This window comes from Vanacampus margaritifer, chromosome 8 (assembly GCF_051991255.1).
Source record: "Vanacampus margaritifer isolate UIUO_Vmar chromosome 8, RoL_Vmar_1.0, whole genome shotgun sequence".
Lineage (NCBI taxonomy): Eukaryota > Metazoa > Chordata > Actinopteri > Syngnathiformes > Syngnathidae > Vanacampus > Vanacampus margaritifer.
The window spans coordinates 4,318,965-4,341,704 of NC_135439.1; the positions used below are offsets into that span (position 1 = coordinate 4,318,965).

The 22,740-nt window shown below is 38.5% G+C and overlaps 1 protein-coding gene and 1 long non-coding RNA gene across 7 annotated transcripts in view; one reads left to right on the forward strand and one right to left on the reverse strand.

The window, feature by feature from the left end:
• The window catches only part of LOC144056172 (tubby-related protein 3-like), a 34,173-nt gene that overhangs the window by 6,390 nt on the left and 5,043 nt on the right, over positions 1 to 22,740 (forward strand). The window contains exons 2-10 of one of the 6 annotated variants that reach the window (XM_077572689.1): positions 11,308 to 11,483; positions 12,803 to 12,851; positions 15,929 to 16,058; positions 16,135 to 16,248; positions 16,318 to 16,455; positions 19,102 to 19,221; positions 19,350 to 19,492; positions 19,567 to 19,644; positions 21,342 to 21,506. In XM_077572689.1, coding sequence (XP_077428815.1) covers positions 11,437 to 11,483; positions 12,803 to 12,851; positions 15,929 to 16,058; positions 16,135 to 16,248; positions 16,318 to 16,455; positions 19,102 to 19,221; positions 19,350 to 19,492; positions 19,567 to 19,644; positions 21,342 to 21,506 — 984 coding nt within the window. In that variant the 5' untranslated portion in view covers positions 11,308 to 11,436. Of the gene's footprint in view, positions 1 to 11,307; positions 11,484 to 12,802; positions 12,852 to 13,098; positions 13,483 to 15,928; positions 16,059 to 16,134; positions 16,249 to 16,317; positions 16,456 to 19,101; positions 19,222 to 19,346; positions 19,493 to 19,566; positions 19,645 to 21,341; positions 21,507 to 22,740 lie in introns of those variants that run through there. The other 5 variants (XM_077572691.1, XM_077572693.1, XM_077572694.1 and 2 more) reach the window with 5 other exon arrangements.
• On the reverse strand, positions 106 to 7,307 carry LOC144056175 (uncharacterized). The gene is made up of 2 exons (XR_013295013.1): positions 7,042 to 7,307; positions 106 to 1,395 (listed from the first exon to the last, which is right to left on the reverse strand). It is a non-coding gene; the product is annotated as an uncharacterized LOC144056175 (long non-coding RNA).

Sequence of the window (22,740 nt, forward strand, 5' to 3'; positions counted from 1 at the left end):
CCATGATTCCTTTGAACTCTGGGCTCCACTAGTTGACCTGATTCTGCAGACATCAGAACCCTAATGGGTTTACAGTATATTCAATTAACATTTTTTTTTTAAAAAAATATATTCAGGAGCTAAACCATTCCATGATTCATAGACCAGTAGCAGAACTTTAAAACTAATTCTACAGCTGACCGAGAGCCAGTGTAACGCCTTTAGGACTGTAGCAATATGTTTATCACATCAAAGCGGTGACTATCAGTGTTCCCTAACAGAAATAACAGCAGATAAACAGTACATATAGTTCAGTTTTCACCTTACTTTTAACACTCAGATTTGATTACTAGAGGTGGCAAATCCAGGTCCGGAAAGTAAAAACCCTGCCACAGTTTTGATTTAGCCCCAGGCGCTAGCTTGCCAGCTAGCTCCCATGGTGCTCGTTTACCTGCTAGAGAGCTAGCTAGCTAGCTAGCAGCAGGGGCTAAAGCCAAACTGTGGCAGGGTTTTTAGCTAGCTAGCTCCCATGGTGCTCGTTTACCTGCTAGAGAGCTAGCTAGCTAGCATCAGGGGCTAAAGCCAAACTGTGGCAGGGTTTTTAGCTAGCTAGCTCCCATGGTGCTCGTTTACCTGCTAGAGAGCTAGCTAGCTAGCATCAGGGGCTAAAGCCAAACTGTGGCAGGGTTTTTACTTTCTGGACCTGGATTTGCCACCTCTGCATCACAGAAATAATGAAAAAAAAAAAAGAAGAAGAAAGATTTTGGTTAAGTGCTGTTGTTTGGTTCATAACAGTCATAATGTGGTGCGCAGAGAGGAAGGAACTAAGTTTAAATACACTTCCTCATTCTTTTCACCCTGCTATGATTGCATATGTGCATTTTTGCGGTCAAAATAGAACCCTAATTTCTCATACTCACACACTGACTAACAAACTGAAACCACATTGTTTTTTTGTTATTTATTTTTGAAACGGCCAACTGTTCTGACAAATGTCAGCCCCATGAGGTTGAGTAACAATATGATCAAAATGATGCAGATTAAAGGCTGCACAAAAACAGTATTTGTTCCCAGTGATGACAGCATGCAATCAGCTTCACTTTGTGCCCCTCAAGGAAGGTAATAGACTGTATAGTTCTCGCCTCTTGGGGGGACAAGCTGCATCCCACAAACTGTACAACCTACTACCTCACCTCGCTAGGCTCCACTCACCATTAAATTTAGTGCCAAGAGAGGATTGGCTCAGTTTGCTGTATTTTTGTCCACCCTGTCGCCGAGCCAGCTGTCTCACGGGCAAAGACAGTAGATTGTATAGTTATCTCAGAGGGGACACAAACCCCACAACTATTCAATCTACTACCTCAGCCGAAAGGACAGAAGAGAGGGAAGGCGGAAGATCACGTGGCGTCTGTTCATCTATGGATGAAGAAAAAATGGTTAGTTTGATGGGTTTTGTCAGTGAAATAATGTGGCAAAATATATCCAGGGAACCACATGTTGACGATTTCCTCAAATTGCAATATTTTTTAAAACAGAATAACAGAGAAAAATAATATATATATATATAGTGGAATTAGGGGAGTACCGCCACTTTTTTTTTTTTTCCACTTAAAACACTGACAAAAACAAAATCTCACTTAATGACACAAAAATGCTATGAATGGTCACCAAAATTTGCATGCACATCTCGACTCATGTCAACTTCAACCTCTGAAAATATCAAAACTATTGCCAGTTTTTTTTTTTTTTTGTCACCGTACTGTGTTCTCATAAGTTTCGATCCCCTAGGCAAGATTATCTTAGTTAACGAAAACTAACAAAATAACTAAAACTAGAATTCAAAAAAACATTTCCGTTAACAAAATAAAATAAAAAACGAAAATGCTTAAAAAAAAAAAAAAAATTATAATAACTGAAACTACATTTTACATTTACAAAACTAACTCAAACTAACTATAATTATCGCAAAAATGTCCTTCATTTTTAGTCATTGGTAATCAACTTAATACATGAGCTTTTGGGGTTTACTTTAAATGTGATTTTAAGTATATTTATTTTTCAATATTAAGGTGTTTATTAAAAATTGCACACAAGTAATACAACATGTTTTTTTAAAACAAAAACAAATACTGAAACTAACTAAAATTAAGCATTTTTAAAATAACAAAAACTGATTAAAAAAAACTCCCACAACCGCCCTCAGAACTAATTCAAACTAATTAAAATTTTTTTTTTATTAAAAACTCAAAAGAAAATAAACACGAACTAAAATGAAAATTCCCAAACTATAATAACCCTACCCCTAAGGTATGTAAACTTTCAAGCACAATTATATTTTGCTTCCAACTCTGTCGCTGTCGACTGTTTAGATGTGCGGGTACAGTCGGCCGGCACTGGACCAGCGCAAAGGGCTTTGGACTCTTTGCATAAATTAGCATGTGAACAGCCGTGGCTGAAAAGCGTCTAGGCCGTTCATTATCGCCCCCGATTCCACTTTGGCCCAATTCGTGGCGACAGTGATTGAAATGTTTTGGCTGCGGCGGGATGTGCTCGTTGTTGCGGGAGGTGGGGGGGACTGAAAGAAATGGCACAAGGTCATGAGAGAGTGGTCACGCCATGATTGAGATGTTGAATTCATTAGAAGGTAAAACCTAAAGATGGATGATTGACTTTATAAATAAATGAAGCTGCTTGCCACCTGATATCCATCCATCCATTTTCTGTAGTTCTCATTAGGATGGCGGGTGAGTCGGAGCCCATCCCAGCTGATTTTGGGCGTGGAACACAATATCCTTTGGGTCAGTCAAAATAATCTAAAATGGTTGACGATATAGGAAAGTGCTTTGAAAAATGATTTTATTTTTTATTTAAAATTGCTAAGGACTGTGGAGGCTGGATTGGTTGTTGGAGAGATGTTGGATGTCTTCTTTAAGGACTACCGCATTGCCATTGAGCAAGGCATCAAAACCTCCTAGTTGCAAACTCCGGCAGACCAGATGATGAAGAAAGCACCGGTCCATTGTGTGGACTTTCCCCGAGCAAGTGTCAGCTCCAGACATTACGAGGAGCATCTGGCAGCCTCATTCTGCGCCCTCGTAGCCCTTCTTTCAGCCCTTTATTTTGCCTCATTGACATGCAGCTTGGCAACGTCCCGGATTTCTTGGCACCAAACGACCTCAAGAGAACTAAGAAAATGTTTTGCTTTTTTAGAGTCTAGTCCATCTAGGGGTCTCAAACTCAATTTAACTCATTCACTGCCAGCCCAGTTTAAAGTATTTTTTTAAAAACGTTTATAGCCGTCAATGGCACTGAATGAGTTAAAGTGGAGGCCGCTGGAGATGGAGTCTGGATGTGTTTGTGCCGTATTAAGTAAAGGGGTTCCGAATTGGGATTCTCTCATCTCCCTGCTACTTTACGAACTCCTCAGCATGTCTAGTTGAGTAATAACTAGGAATAGACAAAATGGCCAATATTGCGCCGATATTGGGCATTTTGACAAATATCGGTATCGGCCTTTTTAAAAATCGGACAGCCGATAGAAAGCAAATCTAAAACCATTTTAATTTTCAGTTAACTTTATAAGCGATGCTACTGACCCTCGGAAGCATCTGAACCGTGTTTTTGACATTAAAACAAAAAAAAAATGTGAAAGTTTAAGTATTTCAAGTATATTTAGAAAAGGGCTCCAGGTGGCGGAAGTGGTACAGTCACTTGCCTACGATGCAGGTTGGCGCGGATTCACTTCCCCGCCCGGGAGACCATGTTTGTGTGAGTGTGTGCAAAAAAAAAAAAAAAAAAAGTAGATTTAGAAAAAAGAACATTACGTGTTTTTTTTGGGGGGTGTTTTAGTTTCGTAAAAAAAAAAACCTGCTGAGGTTAAGATAAATGTGAAGACATTAAGAGGACATCTGGCCCATCCAGATGTTAATCTCAAGATGGATTTCACATGGCTAGTATGCACACGCACACACATAGTGAGAACGTCACATTCTACATTTGGTAATTGGTTGCTCATTGCTGCAACGGTTTCAAGTGGTCGTCGCCCGATGTGTGGCTCGATCTGAGAAGGCTGATCAAATGTTGTTTATGGGCCGTAACTCAGCGGCGCTGACAAACAGGAAGGGCTCCATGTGCATGTTTGTGTGTGTATTTGTGCTAAAAACCCCAAAAGGAGACTTTGATCTCAGCTTAGTGACGTGGGAAGCGGTTCGTACCAGATGAAGACAATCAAATCGACCGTCCTTAGCACACCCTCATGTCCAACACCAAATACTAAAAACACATACCGGACATTGAAGCACTTGTTTTGTGCGTTTGCATGTGTGTGATGTTTTTTTTTTTTTTTTTAGACACATACAGTAGGAGTTGCTGCAATCTACATTGCATTGCAAGTCCCTTCATGCAGCAAACAAGGATTTCTGGTTCAATCTGGATCGGGTTCATGTGGGTTTGGAAGCGCAGCCACTGCATTTGTGCACAGCTGTAAAAACGGAACATTCATTTTATTCGGATTTTAATAACAGCTCAAGGCAGCATTATTTTTTTAGGTCTCTTTTTTTGAGGTACACGATGTATGTACAGTATACTGTATTGCATTGTGCGTGACACCAATTAAAAACAAATATATAGCACATAGTAGTTTGCTGAAACCCAACAATATTTTTTTTAATTGGCTATAGCTAGTTATTTGACAAAATTAGTACGACAAAAATGCTAATATGTCCTATTATTTTATTTCCTGATATATAACTCAGTATTGTGTGCGACACTTAAGATTACAAACCTACAATAGAAGTTACAAAAAAAGAAAGGTTTAAATCGCTCGACATGCATTAAATGTTTTATATCACCATAGCTAACAATTCAACAAATTTATTATGGTAAATTAAAAAATGTCAATAAGTCACCTTCTATATAAACTAGCATCATGAAATATTTTCATTAGTATTGTATACACGCTGTCCCTTTCTAATTGATACTGTAAGCTGTTTAAACAGTGCTTTGCAATTATTTTTTATTTTTATTTTTTGCCTCCTCGCAGGAAGCAGAACATTTATCGCGCCCGTCAACTCTACACTAACACTATAAATAGCATCATTTGTGATTTGTCTCTTAAAATTGTTTTAAGTGCACATCTGCAGAGTATTGCGCATGGTGCGAGTGACACCGTTCCAAACACAGTTTCGGATTTGCATCATGGCAGTGTAAGTTGAAAAAAATATATATATCGGATAGCTAGATTGAAATCAGGCCTCTTCCAAATGTGGATACAAATCCGATACGTCTGGCGTATTTGCCAATGCGGGTGCAGCGTAAATGCACGGATGGAATATACCCTGTCAATGCCAGCTTGACGGAATGCTCGGATCGTGTGTCCAAACAACACAAATAAACACGGTGAAACACACCGGCTGTAAATTGAAACCGATTTCAAACCAATTTCAACAATTTATTAATTATTCACTTATTTACTTATGACCTTTATTATTTAATTTATCTTGTGTTATTAATCTATTATTTATTTTTATTTACTTAATTACTTACCTATTTATTGTGTATTTTTTAAATTAAATTACATTTTAAATTTAAACTAAATTATTTAATTAACAGGGATGTGATTTTTCCGCTAATTCGCGGAATTCCGCTTTTTTTTATCTCCCCCCCAAAAAAAAAAATTGATTTTTTTTTTTTTTTTAGTAGTTCATTGTGTATGCACATGACTCCGACAGATAACATCTTCTGCTATGACAAAGACATTTGTGGTATGCTCTAATATGAGTTACTTTTCATTTGGTCATGATACAATTATTTGTTCATGAAATTTGAACTCTTCAACATTATTTATGTGTTAACTTAGTAATCACATTAGTTAGATATGATGATATTCTCAGTGATAGTTTTTAAAAGCAAAGGCAGTCCAATGTTTTTGAATGTGACTGATTTTGAGTTGACTAAAACTGCCATTTTATATGGGATAGTTCAATATACATTGAAAATTTATGCTGTTGTTTTGTCTATTTATTTGTCATGTGAGTGCCCCCAGACCCCCAGCTAAATTTTCAGATAATTTCACTTTGGTCAAATCACATCCCTGAGTAAAAAATGCAAATGGAAAATTACTTACGGTCTAAATATGCTACATTAGAGGTGCACCCATTATTAAATAAACAAAAAGTTCTTGCTGACGGTGGCCGGTTGACTAATGTGGAGGTCACTCTCATTGAAATCAAGGTGGGGCGTGTATTCCATGCATTTTGGGCTTCTGCTCATGTGAGTTGCTTTTTGCATTCCGTAAATATAAACACGGCAAATAGGATGTGTCTCACTTGAAATGTACGGATATATGCATTCAATTTAAATCGGCAATCCAACCTAAGGCACCACAAGCTTTCAGCCTTGATAATTCAGGTCTATTACACAACAAACCGTCACCTAATGACGATTTTCACGTAAATAATGCGTCAAAGCACCGTTTCAGCTCCAGTTTCCAAAGCCGAGCAAGCCCGTCCACAAATAATTAAACTTCTTTCCCCCCTCTCAAAACATCACATAGGACAAAGTCCCCAGCTTGTCGGAAACGTGAGGGTAGACATGGGTACGAAGGGGCCGCATTGTTTTCGGCGCAACCCGAACACTGCCATTAAAAGATGCGACAAGAGAAATATCGAAATGCGAACAAAAGCAAAAAAATAGGAAATACTTGTAGGTGAGCGTATAGAAAAATGAGGCCACGATGTCGCAGACCTCAAAAGAAGCGGGAAGGAATGCTTTTTACGCTTTGAGATGATAAAAGAAGCCGAGCGGTGGAAGCCGTGCCCTTCTTCTTCTTCTCTTTTGCCGCCGCTTGCATCAAGAGGGAAGAAGTCGCAAAGTATCACAAGACGGCTGGCGTTGTACCCTCAAAGCGAGCGGATGCTATCCCCGAGCCAGTGGGCGACTTCAAAAGGGGTCTCGGCTTAGGGCCGTGTTGTCCTCACAAAGACGTCTCATTTGTTTGCGGGATTACAGGATAGAGCAGGACGGAGGAAAGGCATCTTAAAAGAATCCAAAGTGAGTACTTACAGCGACGGCAACGAGGTTTGACGGCGTTCCGGATGAAGCCGTCCAAACGCTTTCCCGGCGCGTTTCGCTGCAAACGACTTGTTCCTCACTAAGCCTTTTGTCAGCACTTGGCAACCTTCCCAGGTAGTCCATGCCTGGCAGATCCCATTCTTGGCTGCTCGTCTTTTTTAGTCGTCCTGCACCTGCCTGGGTGCTTTTTTTTCTCTTTCTTTTTAACCCCAAGATTTCCTGCCAGCAGAGTCAATCGAGGACAATGGTGAACCTTATAATCCAGCAAGATCTTACGGCAGAGAAAAAAAGAGCAAAGCAAACACAAGCATTAAAACAAACAACAAACCTTCAAAGACTCCTTTTTAATCGGAAGTGTGTCCACCATGTGTTAGTCGTCTTTCCTCAGGCGATATCCAAGACAGCTTTCTCTGTGACGTCAGCGTAAAATATCCTCCCTTCGTCCTCAAATGATTTGCTTTCTTCCTTTTTTTAACCACAGAAAGAAAGTAGAGGAGCAAAAAATCCTCCCTCTCTCACAAGCATCTGTGTCTTTTTGCCTTCCCGCTGGCGAAGGCTCGGCTTGTAAAAGTTGCGCTGCGAGGGTTTGGGCCAGCCTCCGTTGGCAGCGGTTCAACAGATCACTGCTTATTTAGGAGAAACAGGGGTGACGAGGCAGCTCTCTCTCTTGCTTGCTCTCCAGTCCTCCTTCTTTTTTTTTTCTCTCTTGGGGACGCCGGGAAGTGACCACTCACTCTCGGGGGACTTTGTGACGGAGCGTCAGCGGTAAAAGGAAATACGCACGACCAGCTCAGCTTCCTGGCGGGCGTCAGCTTTGCGTCTCGTCTCGGGCCTTGTTTCCGGGCGGCCCGGCCTTCATTTTGTAGCCGCCGGTTTAGCGACTGTATCAAGTGCGTCAAGTATACAAAAGCACAATAAAACAGCATGCACGTTCACAGGAAGTCGAATTGTGACGAAGCTCAGGTGCGAGCACCCTTTCTGTGGGCGTGCCTGGTAGTTAGCTAAGATGGTAGCAGTTTTTTTTTTTTTCTTTTTTTTTTCTGGGAGATGGTAGCAGTTTAGCGTAGACTAAACTAGTCTTAAATTTGCAAATCCTGAACCAGCTCCAGATTTTGGTAGTGCACAAAAGTGGATGGATGGACTCTTTCAAATTTTTTGCGTAATTTCGTCAACGAAAACTAAACAAAAATAATTTTGTCAACACCGGACTAAAACTAGACTAGACTAAAACCCTCATTAACTTTGACTGCCAGACGTTTTCAGAAAAGGGATGCCGTGGGTGCCAGCCGATTTAAGCATTTTGACTGATCTTTCAAGGTCCACAGAATATTATGTGTTTGGACTATGGAAACACACATACTACCAAATGAAAGATTGGACTCTCATCTTTCATCAGAAAAAAAAAAGTTTGTTTCTACCTTATTCCGTTTTTCAGTAATCAACAATAGAAAATGGTTAGTTTCACCTGTTTTGAAACAAACGCCTTTTAACGTCTTTGGCACTCCTCCCTAGGATTTTACTAAACGTTATTTAATGTTTTTGGCAGTCAAAGAGTTAATAAACAATGACTGGGACTAAATCAGTAGGTCTGTGCATTTTCGTCGACGAATGAAGACGAGACGAAAATGATATGATTTTTTTAAAATCTTGTCTCTGCTAATCTGTCACTGTGACACAGTGAGCCCCCCCTCCCCCCCACCCCCACCCCCCTTTCAAATCTGCAGCTAGCGAGTGCAACATGCACAAACACATAGGACTGACAGGAAGTGGATTCACGGTGAAAGGTTAAAAAAAAAAAGTAAATTAAAGTTACAAAGTAATATTAATCCAATGGCTATAACGTTTCAACAATAATGTCGACCGCTAACTAATGCTGGCTAACTTGCTTATACCGTGGAGCCATAGTAGCCACTTGTTGATATCCTGTAAATGTGTGTGAAGTCGTTTTTCATCCAAAAGATGAGAGGAAAGTTTATGTGAAATATATATAAATATAAAAAATAAATAAATAACTTATAGGGGTAAAATGATTGACTAAAATGTTGACAGTTCTTGTTGACTAAAACGAGACGAATATATTTATGTTTTCTTCGGCTAAAATAAAGGCTAAAATACAAGATTTATAGTCGACTAAAAATGGACTAAAAAAAAACGGGATGAGGTTGACAAACTATTATAGAAACTAACAAGCGTGATTGAAACTGGACTAAAACTGAGACTGATCAATTTAACACTCTTGTCAAGCCCCCAAAACGCCGTCACCGTCCCAACGAAAGCCACGTCTGATTGACTACTTTTGAGTTTTTACCCGCAAGTGTCCTCTTAGTAAAGCAGATCTTGGTCGAACACAAATACCCCCAAAAGAAAACGGGATGTAACAATGTGACCAAACAAAACGTTCCTCCTTAAGCATCTTGTACAAACGCAATTACGAGACAAAAGTAAATGGATACCACTGGAGTCTGTTTATAATCGAAGCCTGCAGCAATCACAGGAGATCCAAATCTTTTGTTGACAAAAAACAGGTCAATAAGGACAAGCAAAGCATGTAATGCGTTTCATTACTACAGAAATGCTATCGCTATTGTTCCAAAAACAAGAAACAGCCCTCGCTAATGTGCATTTAGCGCACACAGATTTCGCTGGAGCCTCAAAGGGGGGGAACTTTTTGCTTTGCCGAGCCAACCCTGATGGTCCACTGAAGACGAGATGAGGCAAACAGAAACTTGAGAACACATCTGTCACCGCCGCACAAAACAAACAAAACAACTTTATATATGCAGAGGCAGGAACGCGCTGAGTGCGATTATATGAGGGTGGAGTTTGTATGTCAGTATATTAGTGTCAACAGGATGTATAGGACATACGCAGCTTGCTTTGATATCATTTCATGAGCTGGATCTCAGCTGATGTTGGGGCCCGAAAGCACGTTGATCCCCCGCATAGACTCTAGCATGTTCGTTACGTTTCGGGTTAGGACCATGTGCCTCCTCCCCTGAGCTCATTTTAAAGGGAATGAGAGGATCTGCTTCCATTGTTTAACGGTAATTATAGTAATACTGTATATGATGTGGCATTTAGCAGCCAAGAGACAATGTTGCGTTGTCTTGCCAGGTCTTGTCTCGCACCTCTGTGCTGCCCGGGCATGTTTCTTATTCAAACAAGCCTCCTCTTTGGGCATACTGTCGATTCAGCAAACATGGATACTTCCTGTTGCATGTTTATTGTTTGTCTTCACTGCCTGCAAGTTGATGATTCACCGCAAACTTACAGTGCGAGCCAGGTAATGTCCTTACCAGTTTTTTTTTTTTTTTTTTTAAACCAGTAGGCCGCTCCTCATAACGCAACAGTTTTGACTTTGTGACCTAATTAAATGGTTGTCGCTGCCGTCTGGCCATATTTCTAACAAAAAAACAAAAAAAAAACAGCTGACGTGTGGTTTGTCTCCCCTTACGGCAAGGCTGGGTAAAATCCAGAATTTCTGACTTCAATTCAATGAATGATTTTGAATTTGAGTACAGTACAGAATAACCAGCCACTTTATATATATATATATATATATATATATATATATATATATATATATATATATATATATATATATTAAAAAAAAGACTAAACTAGCTAATGAAATTATGAATCCGTAAGAACATGAAATTGCAGTACTGTACCTCATTTTGCTCAGTTACTTCCTCCTGTTTATTTTTTCTTCTTGTTTAAAAACATTGTCTATTGGGCTACAGCAGTCTCTAGTGGACAAAGGAGTCTATTACACTTTTTTTTTTTTTTTCTCAGAGAAGTGGCATGTTTGTTTTACACTGTAAAAGAGAACAGATACAGCAGCAAGTGGTTTACTGGAGCAAAAGATGGAACGCTTTCATGTTTGATTTCTAGCTTGCTTAGGTACGTGTTTTGCAGATAAAATGTATTAGTTTTGGGCCACAATAAAAAAAAATAAATAAATAAATAAACATCACCATGGCTATATAATGGTCATGTAGGAGCATTTCAATAAATTAGAATATCGGGTAAAACTGGCCAAACCACCAACTCCCAAAGTCTTAGCTCCTCCCCTTTTTCTGCCATGTCAAATATCAATCATCACTGATGCATTTTTGTTTTTGGTGGCCAGTGTTCTGTCCCTTTCATTGCATTCATAGCAGGGGCAAAGTGTCTCAACAGTGCTCCCTGCTGCTCAACATGCCTCACAAATTCCTCCCAAGAGCAACAATTTCATTTTGTTCTCCTCCCATTTAGCAAACAAATGCTGGCAGATGGCGAGCGGCTGATTAACGTAATCCAGACTGAAGGGTCATGTGACTCCCCTGGAAATGTTTATGGTGGAGCCTCCCACTGGCGTTCATTTTGGCTCCTTACACATCGGCCATGTCGGCCCAGCGTCACACGGTGAGAGAGGCCTGGACACATGACAGGTATGTTAACAGCCATATTCATATTTTTTTTTTCATATAGATAGGGAAATAAATAGTCTTTAATTTGACAGTTTAAAAAAAATGTGATAATAGAATATAGAGGCCTAAAAACACACACAATATAAAGGTTTTGCAATATTGTGCATTTTATTGAGTGAAATATTTGATATCTTACCAACTTGACGTAGTGGAGCATAATCAACCAATTAGCAATAGTCTTGATCACAACATGCATACAAAACACACCTCTCTTAAGGATCAACTTACTTGGGGAAAAAGTGAAACTATTGGCGCTGCCATTATTAAGTGGAAGCCACACAAAAACACCGTCAATTGGTCTCTGATTGGAGGAGGTCAAAGAAAAAAGTTGGTAATGCACTGCAAAGTTGCATATTCAGCATGGAATCAAATAATAATACCCCCCCCCACACACACCTTAAAAAAAAAAATTACACAACACCACACCACTTTCCAATAGAACTCGCCAAGTGGTGCTAAACCAATAAGCGGCGAAGGGAAATCTTTTCCTGCCGTTGCCACGCAAAGCGACTTACGGAACCTGCTCCAGTTTCACACGCTGACCTGGTCATTAGGAGGCCACGGACCGAGAAAGTAACACTTGTGTCGACATCGTGAGCTCCAAAAAATGCCGTCTGTTGAACTTGGCGTTAGACTTTTTGGTTGGTGCGTGAGCCAAGCCGCAACCTCGTTGATTCGTTTTTATCGTGTAACATTTCAAAGGTGTTTGTCGCTTTTCACTGCAGTGTCATGAAATCAAAGCGAATAAAAGAAATGACAGTGGATGACCACCATACACGTACATAGCAATGGGTGTGTGTGTGTGTGTATTTTCCCGCTCAAAAAAACTGTGGGGTCAGAGCAATGGGTGCAAAAAAAATAAACTAATAATTGAGATGAACTGCATTAAATAAATAAACATTAAACAAGGTAATTAAATATGCATATCAATTGGTCATTGTAAAAATAAATAAACAATAATAATAAATACTGAATACGTTCAATAAATTATTATTTACGGTTACCGTATGTTTCCAATTTCATTCATATTAGATTATAGGGCCTATAAACATACACCTTATATAATTTAATACATTTTAGAAATAGACAAAAATGCCGTTAAATCATTTTGAATAATAAATGAACTAAATAAAATGGGATGTATAAATATTTAATATGTAGTATTGTATTTCGTAATTTAATTAATGGAAAACAATTTTGGACAAGCTTACTTTTCAAATGAATTAATAAATACAAATGATTCATGCCTTTTGTTTTACACTAATCTGTCCATACAACAGCGAACAGGAGGAGGATGATAGTGTGTCATCCCCACAAGTGTCTACTAAGGTAAATAAATATCCATTTATTCCCTTTTTTTTTTTTTATTCATTTCATATCCATTTATTCCAAATTTCCACTGCATAGTCCTGGCTCGCCAATAACTGCACATACGCAGACATACAACACATGGACAGTTTAGAACAGTGGTGTCCAAACTAACGCCTGGGGGTCATTTGTGGCCCGCCGTTCATATTTTTCAGTGGCCCGCAGGGGGGGTGGGGGGGGGTTAAAAATGGGGTCACCGTGCTGCCTGCGATAAACAAATTGTTTTCTTCCCTCCGTCCTTCCTCCCCCGCCGCCGGGCCCGCTTGGTCTTGCCCGTTGACGTGTTTCTACACAGCAGATGGCTTTACACATAAATCCTATTAACAACTTTCTGCCCATGGAGATGTGCTGAACGCATAGAGCGCGTTCTCGCTCTTCACAATCTCCTCTGAGGAGCCTGTTTTTTTTAAAAAAAAAAAAATTATTTTCTAACATTGACCAAGAAACCGTCAGAGGCCGCAACATGTCTGCAGAAAAGGTAAAGGTACGTCTAAGACTGCAAATCAACGTTTTTTTTTGTCACCATCCATAGAAAATTGAGATTCCTTTAAATGACTTCCTGGCAGTGATGCAGAACGTTAACCTCCCTCAGGTGGGAAACACTGCACTTTATTAGACTGGGCTTGGCGGTAGATTGCAGTATAGCTAGGATCATATCTGTTTGTATTTGAATGTTGCTAACTGAATACACAGAACAAATCTGATAAACATATCAAATCAATTATTGTATTGTATTATTGTTAGGGGTGTCAAAATTAGTCAGTCATTTTGAGTTAATTGAAAGTTCCTTTAACGCACGATTAATGACTTACTTGGAAAGCCTGTACTGGGGGAATTTCAGTCGCAACTCAGCAGACACGTCCACGTCAACATTTAGTAGTAATAAATGTAAAAAAATAATGCATATATTTGCGGAGACTGGGGTCAAGTTGTGTTTTACAATTTTTAAAATGTGTAGAATTTCACAAGTTACTTCATGTTAAAGATTAAATAGCTCTTAATATAAAAAGAAAAATGGACTGAGCCGTCACCGTCTTACAATGCAATTCTGCCATCTAGTGGCAGAATAATGACCTCAACGCAAATCAATAACACAACAGTACGGTACATCTTTCTAAGTTTAACTCAATTTTATGAATAATTATGAAATTACTGCATCACTGACTAAAAGATACGGCCATGTTTCCATTAGTTTAACATTTTTAACCACTTTTATGTTAATAAGAGTATGAAAGAAAAGCATTTTATTGTACATTTCACTGTACATTTAGAACAGATCTCAAATTTGTGATTAATCGTGAGTTAACTATTGAAGTCATGTGATCAATTACGACAAAATATTTAATCGGTTGACACCCCTAATTATTATTATTATTGTATTATAAAGTACTTTATTACTAGGTTTTTCTGATATGTGTGTATATATATATATATATATATATATATACCAAAATAAATCATTTAAAAAACTAAAAAAAATTCATTACATTAATGTGACCTACAAACTAATAAATACATTTTTTTCAATGACAAAAAAAAATTGAGAAAGTAGGGAAAAGTACGTCTTAGTCAAGCGGAGAGAATTATGAAAAGTTCCAAATAGCAGTCAATGTTAGTGCAAAACCTTCAAGCTTCTGCAAGAAAAGTCCAACAAAATGTTACGAAAAGCCTACTAGAACATCTGAACTTTAAATGGTGGCAGGTGTGTGCTGACTCCCATTTAACTTTAAATGTGATTAGCTCATTCTGCACGCAGACACATTCCCGGTCTTAAGAGGGTGTGCACACTTGTGCAACCAAAATCTCCGTTTATTTTTACTTCCCCTCTCAAAAAAAAAAAATTTTTTCTATCATAAAAAGCTGGTATTTGAACAGCGGTATGCAGACTTTATATCCTCTGTGGTAACGCGGTCGAGTGTTGGATCGCGCGATCGCTGGCGTAAACCGTCTATGCAGGATGTCTCATAATCTAACAGGATTACATTCACTGTCTTCACTTGACCTCCTTTCCCGCGACACCTCGTTTCTCACCATGGAGATCTTTGCTTCATCGTTTTCATTTGTTTACATTCGGGCCAAAGATTTTTCTGGCATTGTGATTGAGTGTAAAAGCAGTTGAAGTGATAATTCACCTTCCACGCTCACACGTTCGGATATCAACAAAGCTTCTCCCGTCAGTTGCTGTTTGACTGTATAATTAAAATCATATAACTTGTAGGGTTGATAATGTAACTTTTTTTTCCCCTCTTGCATTCCTGGATCTGGTTGTGTTTTATTGGTGAGTTAATGTCACAATCCAAGTGGATGTATGCAAATTTTCTATATTTATTTGTTTTTTGTTTTGCGTATTCATTTTTAAAAAAATTTTTTATCTACTATGCACATTGATTGTGTTATTATTTAGCTTTTGTTATAAGGGCTGGATAATCAATACTAATTTCCTGAATCAATTTGATTTTGTTTCACAAGAGTTCAGTTCAATTAGATTTTGATTTTTTTTCGCCCTATTCAAGTCAATTTAATAAATTCAATCCATTTTTGATGAATACATACATTTATGGAACATTGATTCTTAAATATCAAGGACATGATAAAAACTCCACAAACATTAAATTCCAAATTAGATTATGCGGAGGTCAAATGATATAGTAATTAAAATTAAAAATATAAATTAAAAAGATGATGAATTTTGTTGAAGTGCAATAAGACAGTTTTTTTTTGTAAATGTAAGCAAATTGCTTGAAATTCATGTGAACTGTAAATTTTACGAAAACAGCAAGATAGTTTAAAATTCTATTTTCTCATGAATTTATGGGGGAAAAAAGACATTAAAAATAATCTATTTATGGTTTTATGACCCGATATTGGGTTATGAAAAGGAAATCGATTCGATAATGATTAATCGCTACTTTTACGTTTTTATGGTTAGTTCCTATTTTCACGACCAATTCTTTTTTTATTTGGTGATTTTTGGGGGTGGGTTGTTTTCTCCATTCATTTATTTTTGTAAATGTACGACAGAAAACCCCACTAAAAAGAAACCCAAGAAGAAGAAGGACGAAGCCAACAGCACGAGCGAGGCCAAGCTGAACGGCAGCGAGAACAAGATCAAAAAGATCAAAATCAAAAAGAACGAGGAGGCTTCCGAGGAGAGTCCTGTCTTGCAAAGTAAAGCGACAAAAGCCTTTTTAGGGGGTGGAGATGGGCACCGGTGATTCATTTTTCCTTTCTGACATCATTGCAGATGAGAAAAAGGTGAAGAAAAAGAAACTGGACAAGAACAAAGAAGTAGACAAAGAAAAGGAAAAAGAGAAAGAGACGAAAAAGAAAGCCAAAAGTGCCCCCAAAAAGAAGCAAGGTAGCGCAGTCGTTGCTTTGAATGTGCTTTGCGGCTCAACAAATCGTCTATTTGTCTGATCAACGTCAGCAGGGTCAGTAACAGACGACGACGACGAGGAACAGGAGGAGGAGGAAGACACCCCTAAAAAGAAAACCAAGAAGAAGACAACCAAAGACAGCTCGCCGTCCCCGAGCGTCACCAAAAAAAAGAAATCCAAATCGAAAGGTACCCAGAACAAAAACGTCTCAACGTGACCTCACAGCTGACGTGTTGTTAATAGGATTACCGTACATGGTTTGATTGCGTAATGGCGGTGGGAGGAGGAAACACGAATACCACGCTTGACATGGCCCCAATGTGGAGAACGGATTGGAAATATTTTCACAGTCAACTAAGCTGCCAATGCAATCTGCGGCATTCTATACAACCTTCCCAAGTGTAAAAACTTTTCTAACTATGCTCTTATCTATATAACTATTTATAACTTTCTGATTGTGGTTGTGGAATATATGACAGAAATCCCCACTACATTATGGAAATTGCTGTCACATAAGGTGCTGAATTAGGACTCAGGAGTTTAACAGTATTTATAGGCAAAAATACAAAGTAACAACAGAGAGCCGGATAGATGCAGGAAACCTGGAAGAAAATACTTGACGGAAAAGCCTCAAAGTTTTTATGCACAAAAATATATTTTTTTAAACAACAGAGAACACGGCTTGATGCAGATGGCCTCGCAGAAAACACTCGACGGGGAAAACCAAGACTATAAAATCTTGAGCTGGCTATCATCATAAGGAACATAGTAACTGCATACACTTTGCAAACTAAGAGTGGCTAATGCGGCTAAAACGACATCAGCATCATCACATTATCACCACAAGGGACATAGTAACTGATAAAACACCATCATCACGTTTTACCACAAGTGACATAGTAACTGATAAAACATGATCATCCACATTATTATCATCATCACATCATAATAGGGGACATAGTAACTGATAAAACACCGTCATCGCCAGCCCGTTATCACCATAAGTGACATAGTAACTGGCAAAACCTGGTCATCATTGACACATAGTAACTGCATAATATATCCATAATACAATGGCTAACTGCATAAGCTTAATACACCAACATCATGACCTCATAACCAAACTCAAAACACAATCATAACAATTACACTTTTTTTTTCTACACTTGAGCTGTTGTTCATATCCCAAATGTTAGCTTGCACCACAAAGTATAAAAGAATCAACCAAGCGACATCTTATAACTGTATTAGTAATATAATACAATATTACTGTTATTATTATTATTGTTGTTATTGTTGTTGTTATATACTATTATTACAATATAATACAATATTGTAATAATACCTCACGATGGCGTTCATTCATGAGTCCCAAAAGTCAAACGTGTCATCGTGCGTTACCTTGTGAACATCTGCTCGCCGCCAGCGTATATCTGCAATTCATATCAGACAGCGAGAAAGCGCTCCGTCAGCGCTTTTTCTGCCTCGGCCTCTTAAACGTTTTAGCTGCAGAAGGAAAAGACCTACATTAACTTGTTTGACAGATGTGAGTGACTTCTGCTGAAACGCTCTCACAAAAAAAAAAAAAACACCTGGAAAGAAAGCAGGATCTCATGCTCAAATGTTATTAGTGTTCCAAATCTGTCCTCATCTTTGTTAACTGACACTGGTAAAAAAAAAAATCATCCAGGATTTTAAAAGCCTCAGTCAGCGTTTTGAACTCCTATTTAAAAAACACACACACACATTTGAATACAGCATAAATCAGTGGTAAGAGGACATTTATGGAAATTGACTTTTTTTAAGTGCTGGTAAATAAATAGGTGCGTCTCTGGAGTGCCTGCCAACCCAAAGTGTGAAATTAAACAAATAAATTAAATCTCCTGTTATTTTGAAAAGAGCAGAAGCCTCTGAATTGAGCCCTGTGGGACACCATGCATTCAATTAAACACGTCAATTTATATTGCACATATTCGTCCGACCAACTTTCAATTTTTGCTCAACATAGTATGAAACGATTACATTAACTCATTCACTCCCAGCCATTTTTACTGAAGCAACCTCCTTCTCTCCCGGCTGTTTTACTGGATTTTGACTGATTTTGCAAGGCCCACAGAATATTGTATTCTATTGCTATAAAAACATGGAACCTACCACAAGAAAGATTAGTCTCTTCTTTCTTCAGGAAAAAAAAATTGTATCTGTTTCCGTTTTGCAGCAATTAGCATTAGAATATAGCAAAGTTTCATCATTATTCACAAATTTGTTTGAAACATTGGGGAAAATAGCTTTTTTACAACATGGCCCTGGTTGATCTCTTATACTCTGCTGCCAGCTACTGGCCATTTTTTGTATTAACTGTTAATTGCTTTAAGTGTTCTCTTCAGTTCAGAGGCTGCAGCAAAGCCTTCTGTATGCTTTAGCATAAAACAAAAGTTAAAAAAAAACACATGAATACGTTTTTGGGACACTGGTAATATTTAAAATTGTTTTGTTTTTTTGGAGCAAATGAGTTAATAAAGAAATCACACGATTTACCATCACAACAGCCACACGTCAACTACTTGGCGCACCAAATTCCCGGCAGCACAGATAGGCCAAGCAGGGTGTGACATCATCACAAATCATTTGTGTGCGTCTTGATCTCCGTTTCGATCGAACCCGGGTTAAGAACCGCCGATTTTGGGCCATAAGCGGCTTGAAGAGAAAGAATTGTAATTTCATTCATGGCAATCAGAATAAAAGCCTGTAGTTTGATTTATTAAAGAAAGTACATTACGATCACCCTCGTTCATTAAAACGTCTTAATTGTTCTTTTCCTTTTTTTTCCTCAGAAGACAAGGATTCCGATGGAAAGGAGAAGAAGTCAAAGTCGAAAGAGAAAGACAAAAAGAAGGAAGCTGCGTCCCTGTTCCAGATAACCAGCAACAAAGACTCGAAGAGCAAAAAGAAAGGTGATTAAAAAAGCGATTACAAAAACACATCCGTGACTGACAGCTGACACACATTAAAGGTGAAGTCAACGCGCGTCAGGGTGTCAATTAACCTCGTTTGCGTCCTTAATCACACCCCACCAAAGCAGCCGCCAAATCGGAAAGTGACGACAGCGAAGAGGAGAGCAAGTCGACGAAATCCAAAAAGAAGTCTGCGGCCGGCTCAACGTCGTCTTTGTTCCAAACGTCGGGAGACAAAGACAAAGAAAAGAAGACAAAGAAGAAAGGCAAGGTTGCCGCATGCTCGTTCCACTTTTTCAATCGCTGGCACCAACTCAAACATGTCTTGATTTTCTTTCAGCAAAGGCAGAAGAGAGCGATAACTCCGAATCAGAAAAAGAAGAAAAATCCAAAAAGAAGAAGGGCAAAGGGAAAAAGAAGAAGGTACCAACCAGGTGTTAAAATGGGCTACACACGTACCGATTTTAAATTTGAAAATTCCCCACATCGCAATCATGGAGTCGGCATTAACCACCACATAAGAATTTGCAATCATGAAGATTGTGCATGTTTAACATTTACGATTCTGTGCCCTGAATGGATTGGGAAGGGACGATCACTCCTAACACACCACTGGATAATCGTTTCTCAAATTCTCTCTGGTTATCGGTATGTGTGTACTCCGCTTAAGGTTGTGTTCACACTTGGGGTTCGATACTCAGGTCGGGACTGGATTATAACAAAGATACACAAGATTGTGTACGTTTGGTTCTGTTAGCTTCAAGTAGGCATAATTCTACGGCAGAGGATTAGGGTCAGTAAATGGAAAAAAAGGTTGCAGGATTCTGCCTTTATCTAAAAATTCTTGATTTTAACTCATTCAAACCCAAAAACGTATAAATAAATTTTAATACTTTGTCGTGCACTCCCAAAAACGGATTTATACGTTTTGTTGTTGCTGTTTTTTTTTATGCTAGAGCATACAGAAGGCTTTTGACATGAAGAGATCACTTAAAGCAATGGTAGTTATTGCAAAAAAATGGCCAACGGGTGGCAGCAGAGTATAAGAGATCAACCAGGGCCATGTTGCAAAAAGCTATTTTCCCCACAGTTTTAAACAGATTTATGAATAATTATGAAATTTAGCTATATTCTAAAGCTAATTGCTGCAAAACGGAAAGAGATACAAATATACTTTTTTTCCTGATGAAAGAAGAGACTCTTTCTTTTGGTAGATTTTTATAGCAATAGAACACAATCTTCTGTGGGCCTTGCAAAATCCAATCAAACAGCCAGGAGCGAAGGGGGTTGCTTCAGTGAAAACGGCTGTGCGTGAAGGAGTGAAAGAGAGAATCCTGAGGTCAATGTCAGAATTCCGAGAATCAAATCAGAATAATGTCAGTTTGTTCTCAGAATTATGACTTCAAAGTGAGAATTCTGACTTTGAATTGACAATTTTTAGATTAAAGTGAGAATCCTGCCAACCTTTATTTTTGTGCCGTTTTTTTTTTTTTGCCTTTGTATTGTTGCAGTTCCACTAACGTACTGTAGACGTCACCGGTGCGGTGAAAATGTTGTTAACTGTAAACAAATCGCGAAAAAAATAAAAATATTTCCACCCTCTGTGGACTCAGTGTCCAGTGATGGGAAAATAATCCCTGCAGATTGAGAAATCTAGTCGGTAACTCCTTTTAAACTGTTTGAGATCACATTTCTGACCAGCCGGAAATTCATCCGACGTTCTTTCAATCAGCCAAGGAGCTCCCAATCGTTCTAACGATGCCTAACGAAGTTTAAATTGGCACTTAAATCAAAATGGCTCAGCCAGAGTCTGTGCCTAGCTTTAGCAAAGACGCTAACATCTGTCATTAGACCAAATGCTGTGCCACAGACAAAACATTTCTCTCAATCTGAGGTCTGGATTAATATACCAGAAGTCCTTCTGTTCAAATTCCAGCATGGATCCTTTTTCACTCGTCCTGTTATGACAGACTTGTCGTGGATCGCACTCGACACAAGAGCAATCGTTTCCAAAAAGTTGATTGAAGCACACGTGACAAGTGTGAACACATCCTCAGGGATCCTTGAATGTCCTTTTCTACTTGGCACTCTAATGAACCTTTTTTTTTTTTTGTTGGCAGGAGAGAGCGCCATCACCTGAGATTGAGTTTGACGACTTGGAAAAGTTTGTGATGGAGCCGGCGCCTCAAGGCGCGACCGTCAAATGCAGAGTGACCCGAGACCAGCGGGGGATGGATAAGAGCATGTATCCTCTTTACTACCTTCATCTTGACAACGACAAGAAGGTCGGTTGGAGTTTTGATTCCTTTATCAAAGCCATATTAGATCACATGTCTTATCGCCGCCGGCGTGCGAGGTGTACGCCTTTTCACAATCAGCCCTGGCTGCAGAGTGCAGTTCGAGGCGTGGCTCAACTCAACAACTGGAACTAAATATTTGACCCAAATGGATTCTTAACTTCTAAGCGCTTTCTTCTCTTTTTTTTTTTTTTTTTGTTAACTATTTCCTTGCCACGCTTATTGTTGTAACACTTTTTTTAAACATCAAAAATTACAAACTGACTGAAACCCAAATACTAAACTCAACTACTACTGGGGATATGTGGTATTGCACCCATCCTACTCATTTCTACCTCAACTTTTCAATCAAATGGCCTCAATATCAGAAATAAATAACAATAAAGAATGTACGTCAAAACGGTTTAGTTAGCTCCGCCCCGGCGGACTGAGGGGTTTAATTTTTGGATGCATCATAAGAGTCCAAAATAAATAAACATGACGTCATAAGATGGTGCATCATTAAATCCGCAAATTTTGCTGTGTGTTAAAACTAGGGGGGGAGAGGCGGTTAATTTTTTCTAATCGTAATTAATCCCATGACTTCAATAGTTAACTCACGATTAATCACAAATTTTATATCTGTTTCTAAATGTACAATAAAATATAATGGTTTTTGTACTCTTGTGAGCATAAAAGTGAAAAAAATGTTTAAGAAATATGGCTGCATCTTTTAGTCATTGTTACAGTAATTTCATAATAATTCATAGAATTGAGTTACAATTAATAAAGATGTCCTGTACTGTAAAAAACAACAACTAATGTGATATTGATTTGTGTTGAGATAATTTTTCTGCCACTAGATGGCATAATTGCATTTGTAAGATGTTGGTGACTTTTTCTATCTTATCTTTAGCATGAAGTAAAATGTGCGCGTTCAAAAATTTGTGGTGTTAAAGTAACTTTAAATTAACTAAAAATTTACACACCAATTTTGACACCCCTAGATAAAACCATTCTGTTAAAAAAAAAAGGCACTGAGAGTCTGTGTGGGCGGAGTCAAATGTTTATCACGTTGAGCCACACCTTTGTTCTACAACTTTTTTTTTTTTTGTTAACTATTTCCTTGCCACACTTATTGTTGTAACACTTTTTTTAAACATCAAAAATTACAAACTGACTGAAACCCAAATACTAAACTCAACTACTACTGGGGATATGTGGTATTGCACCCATCCTACTC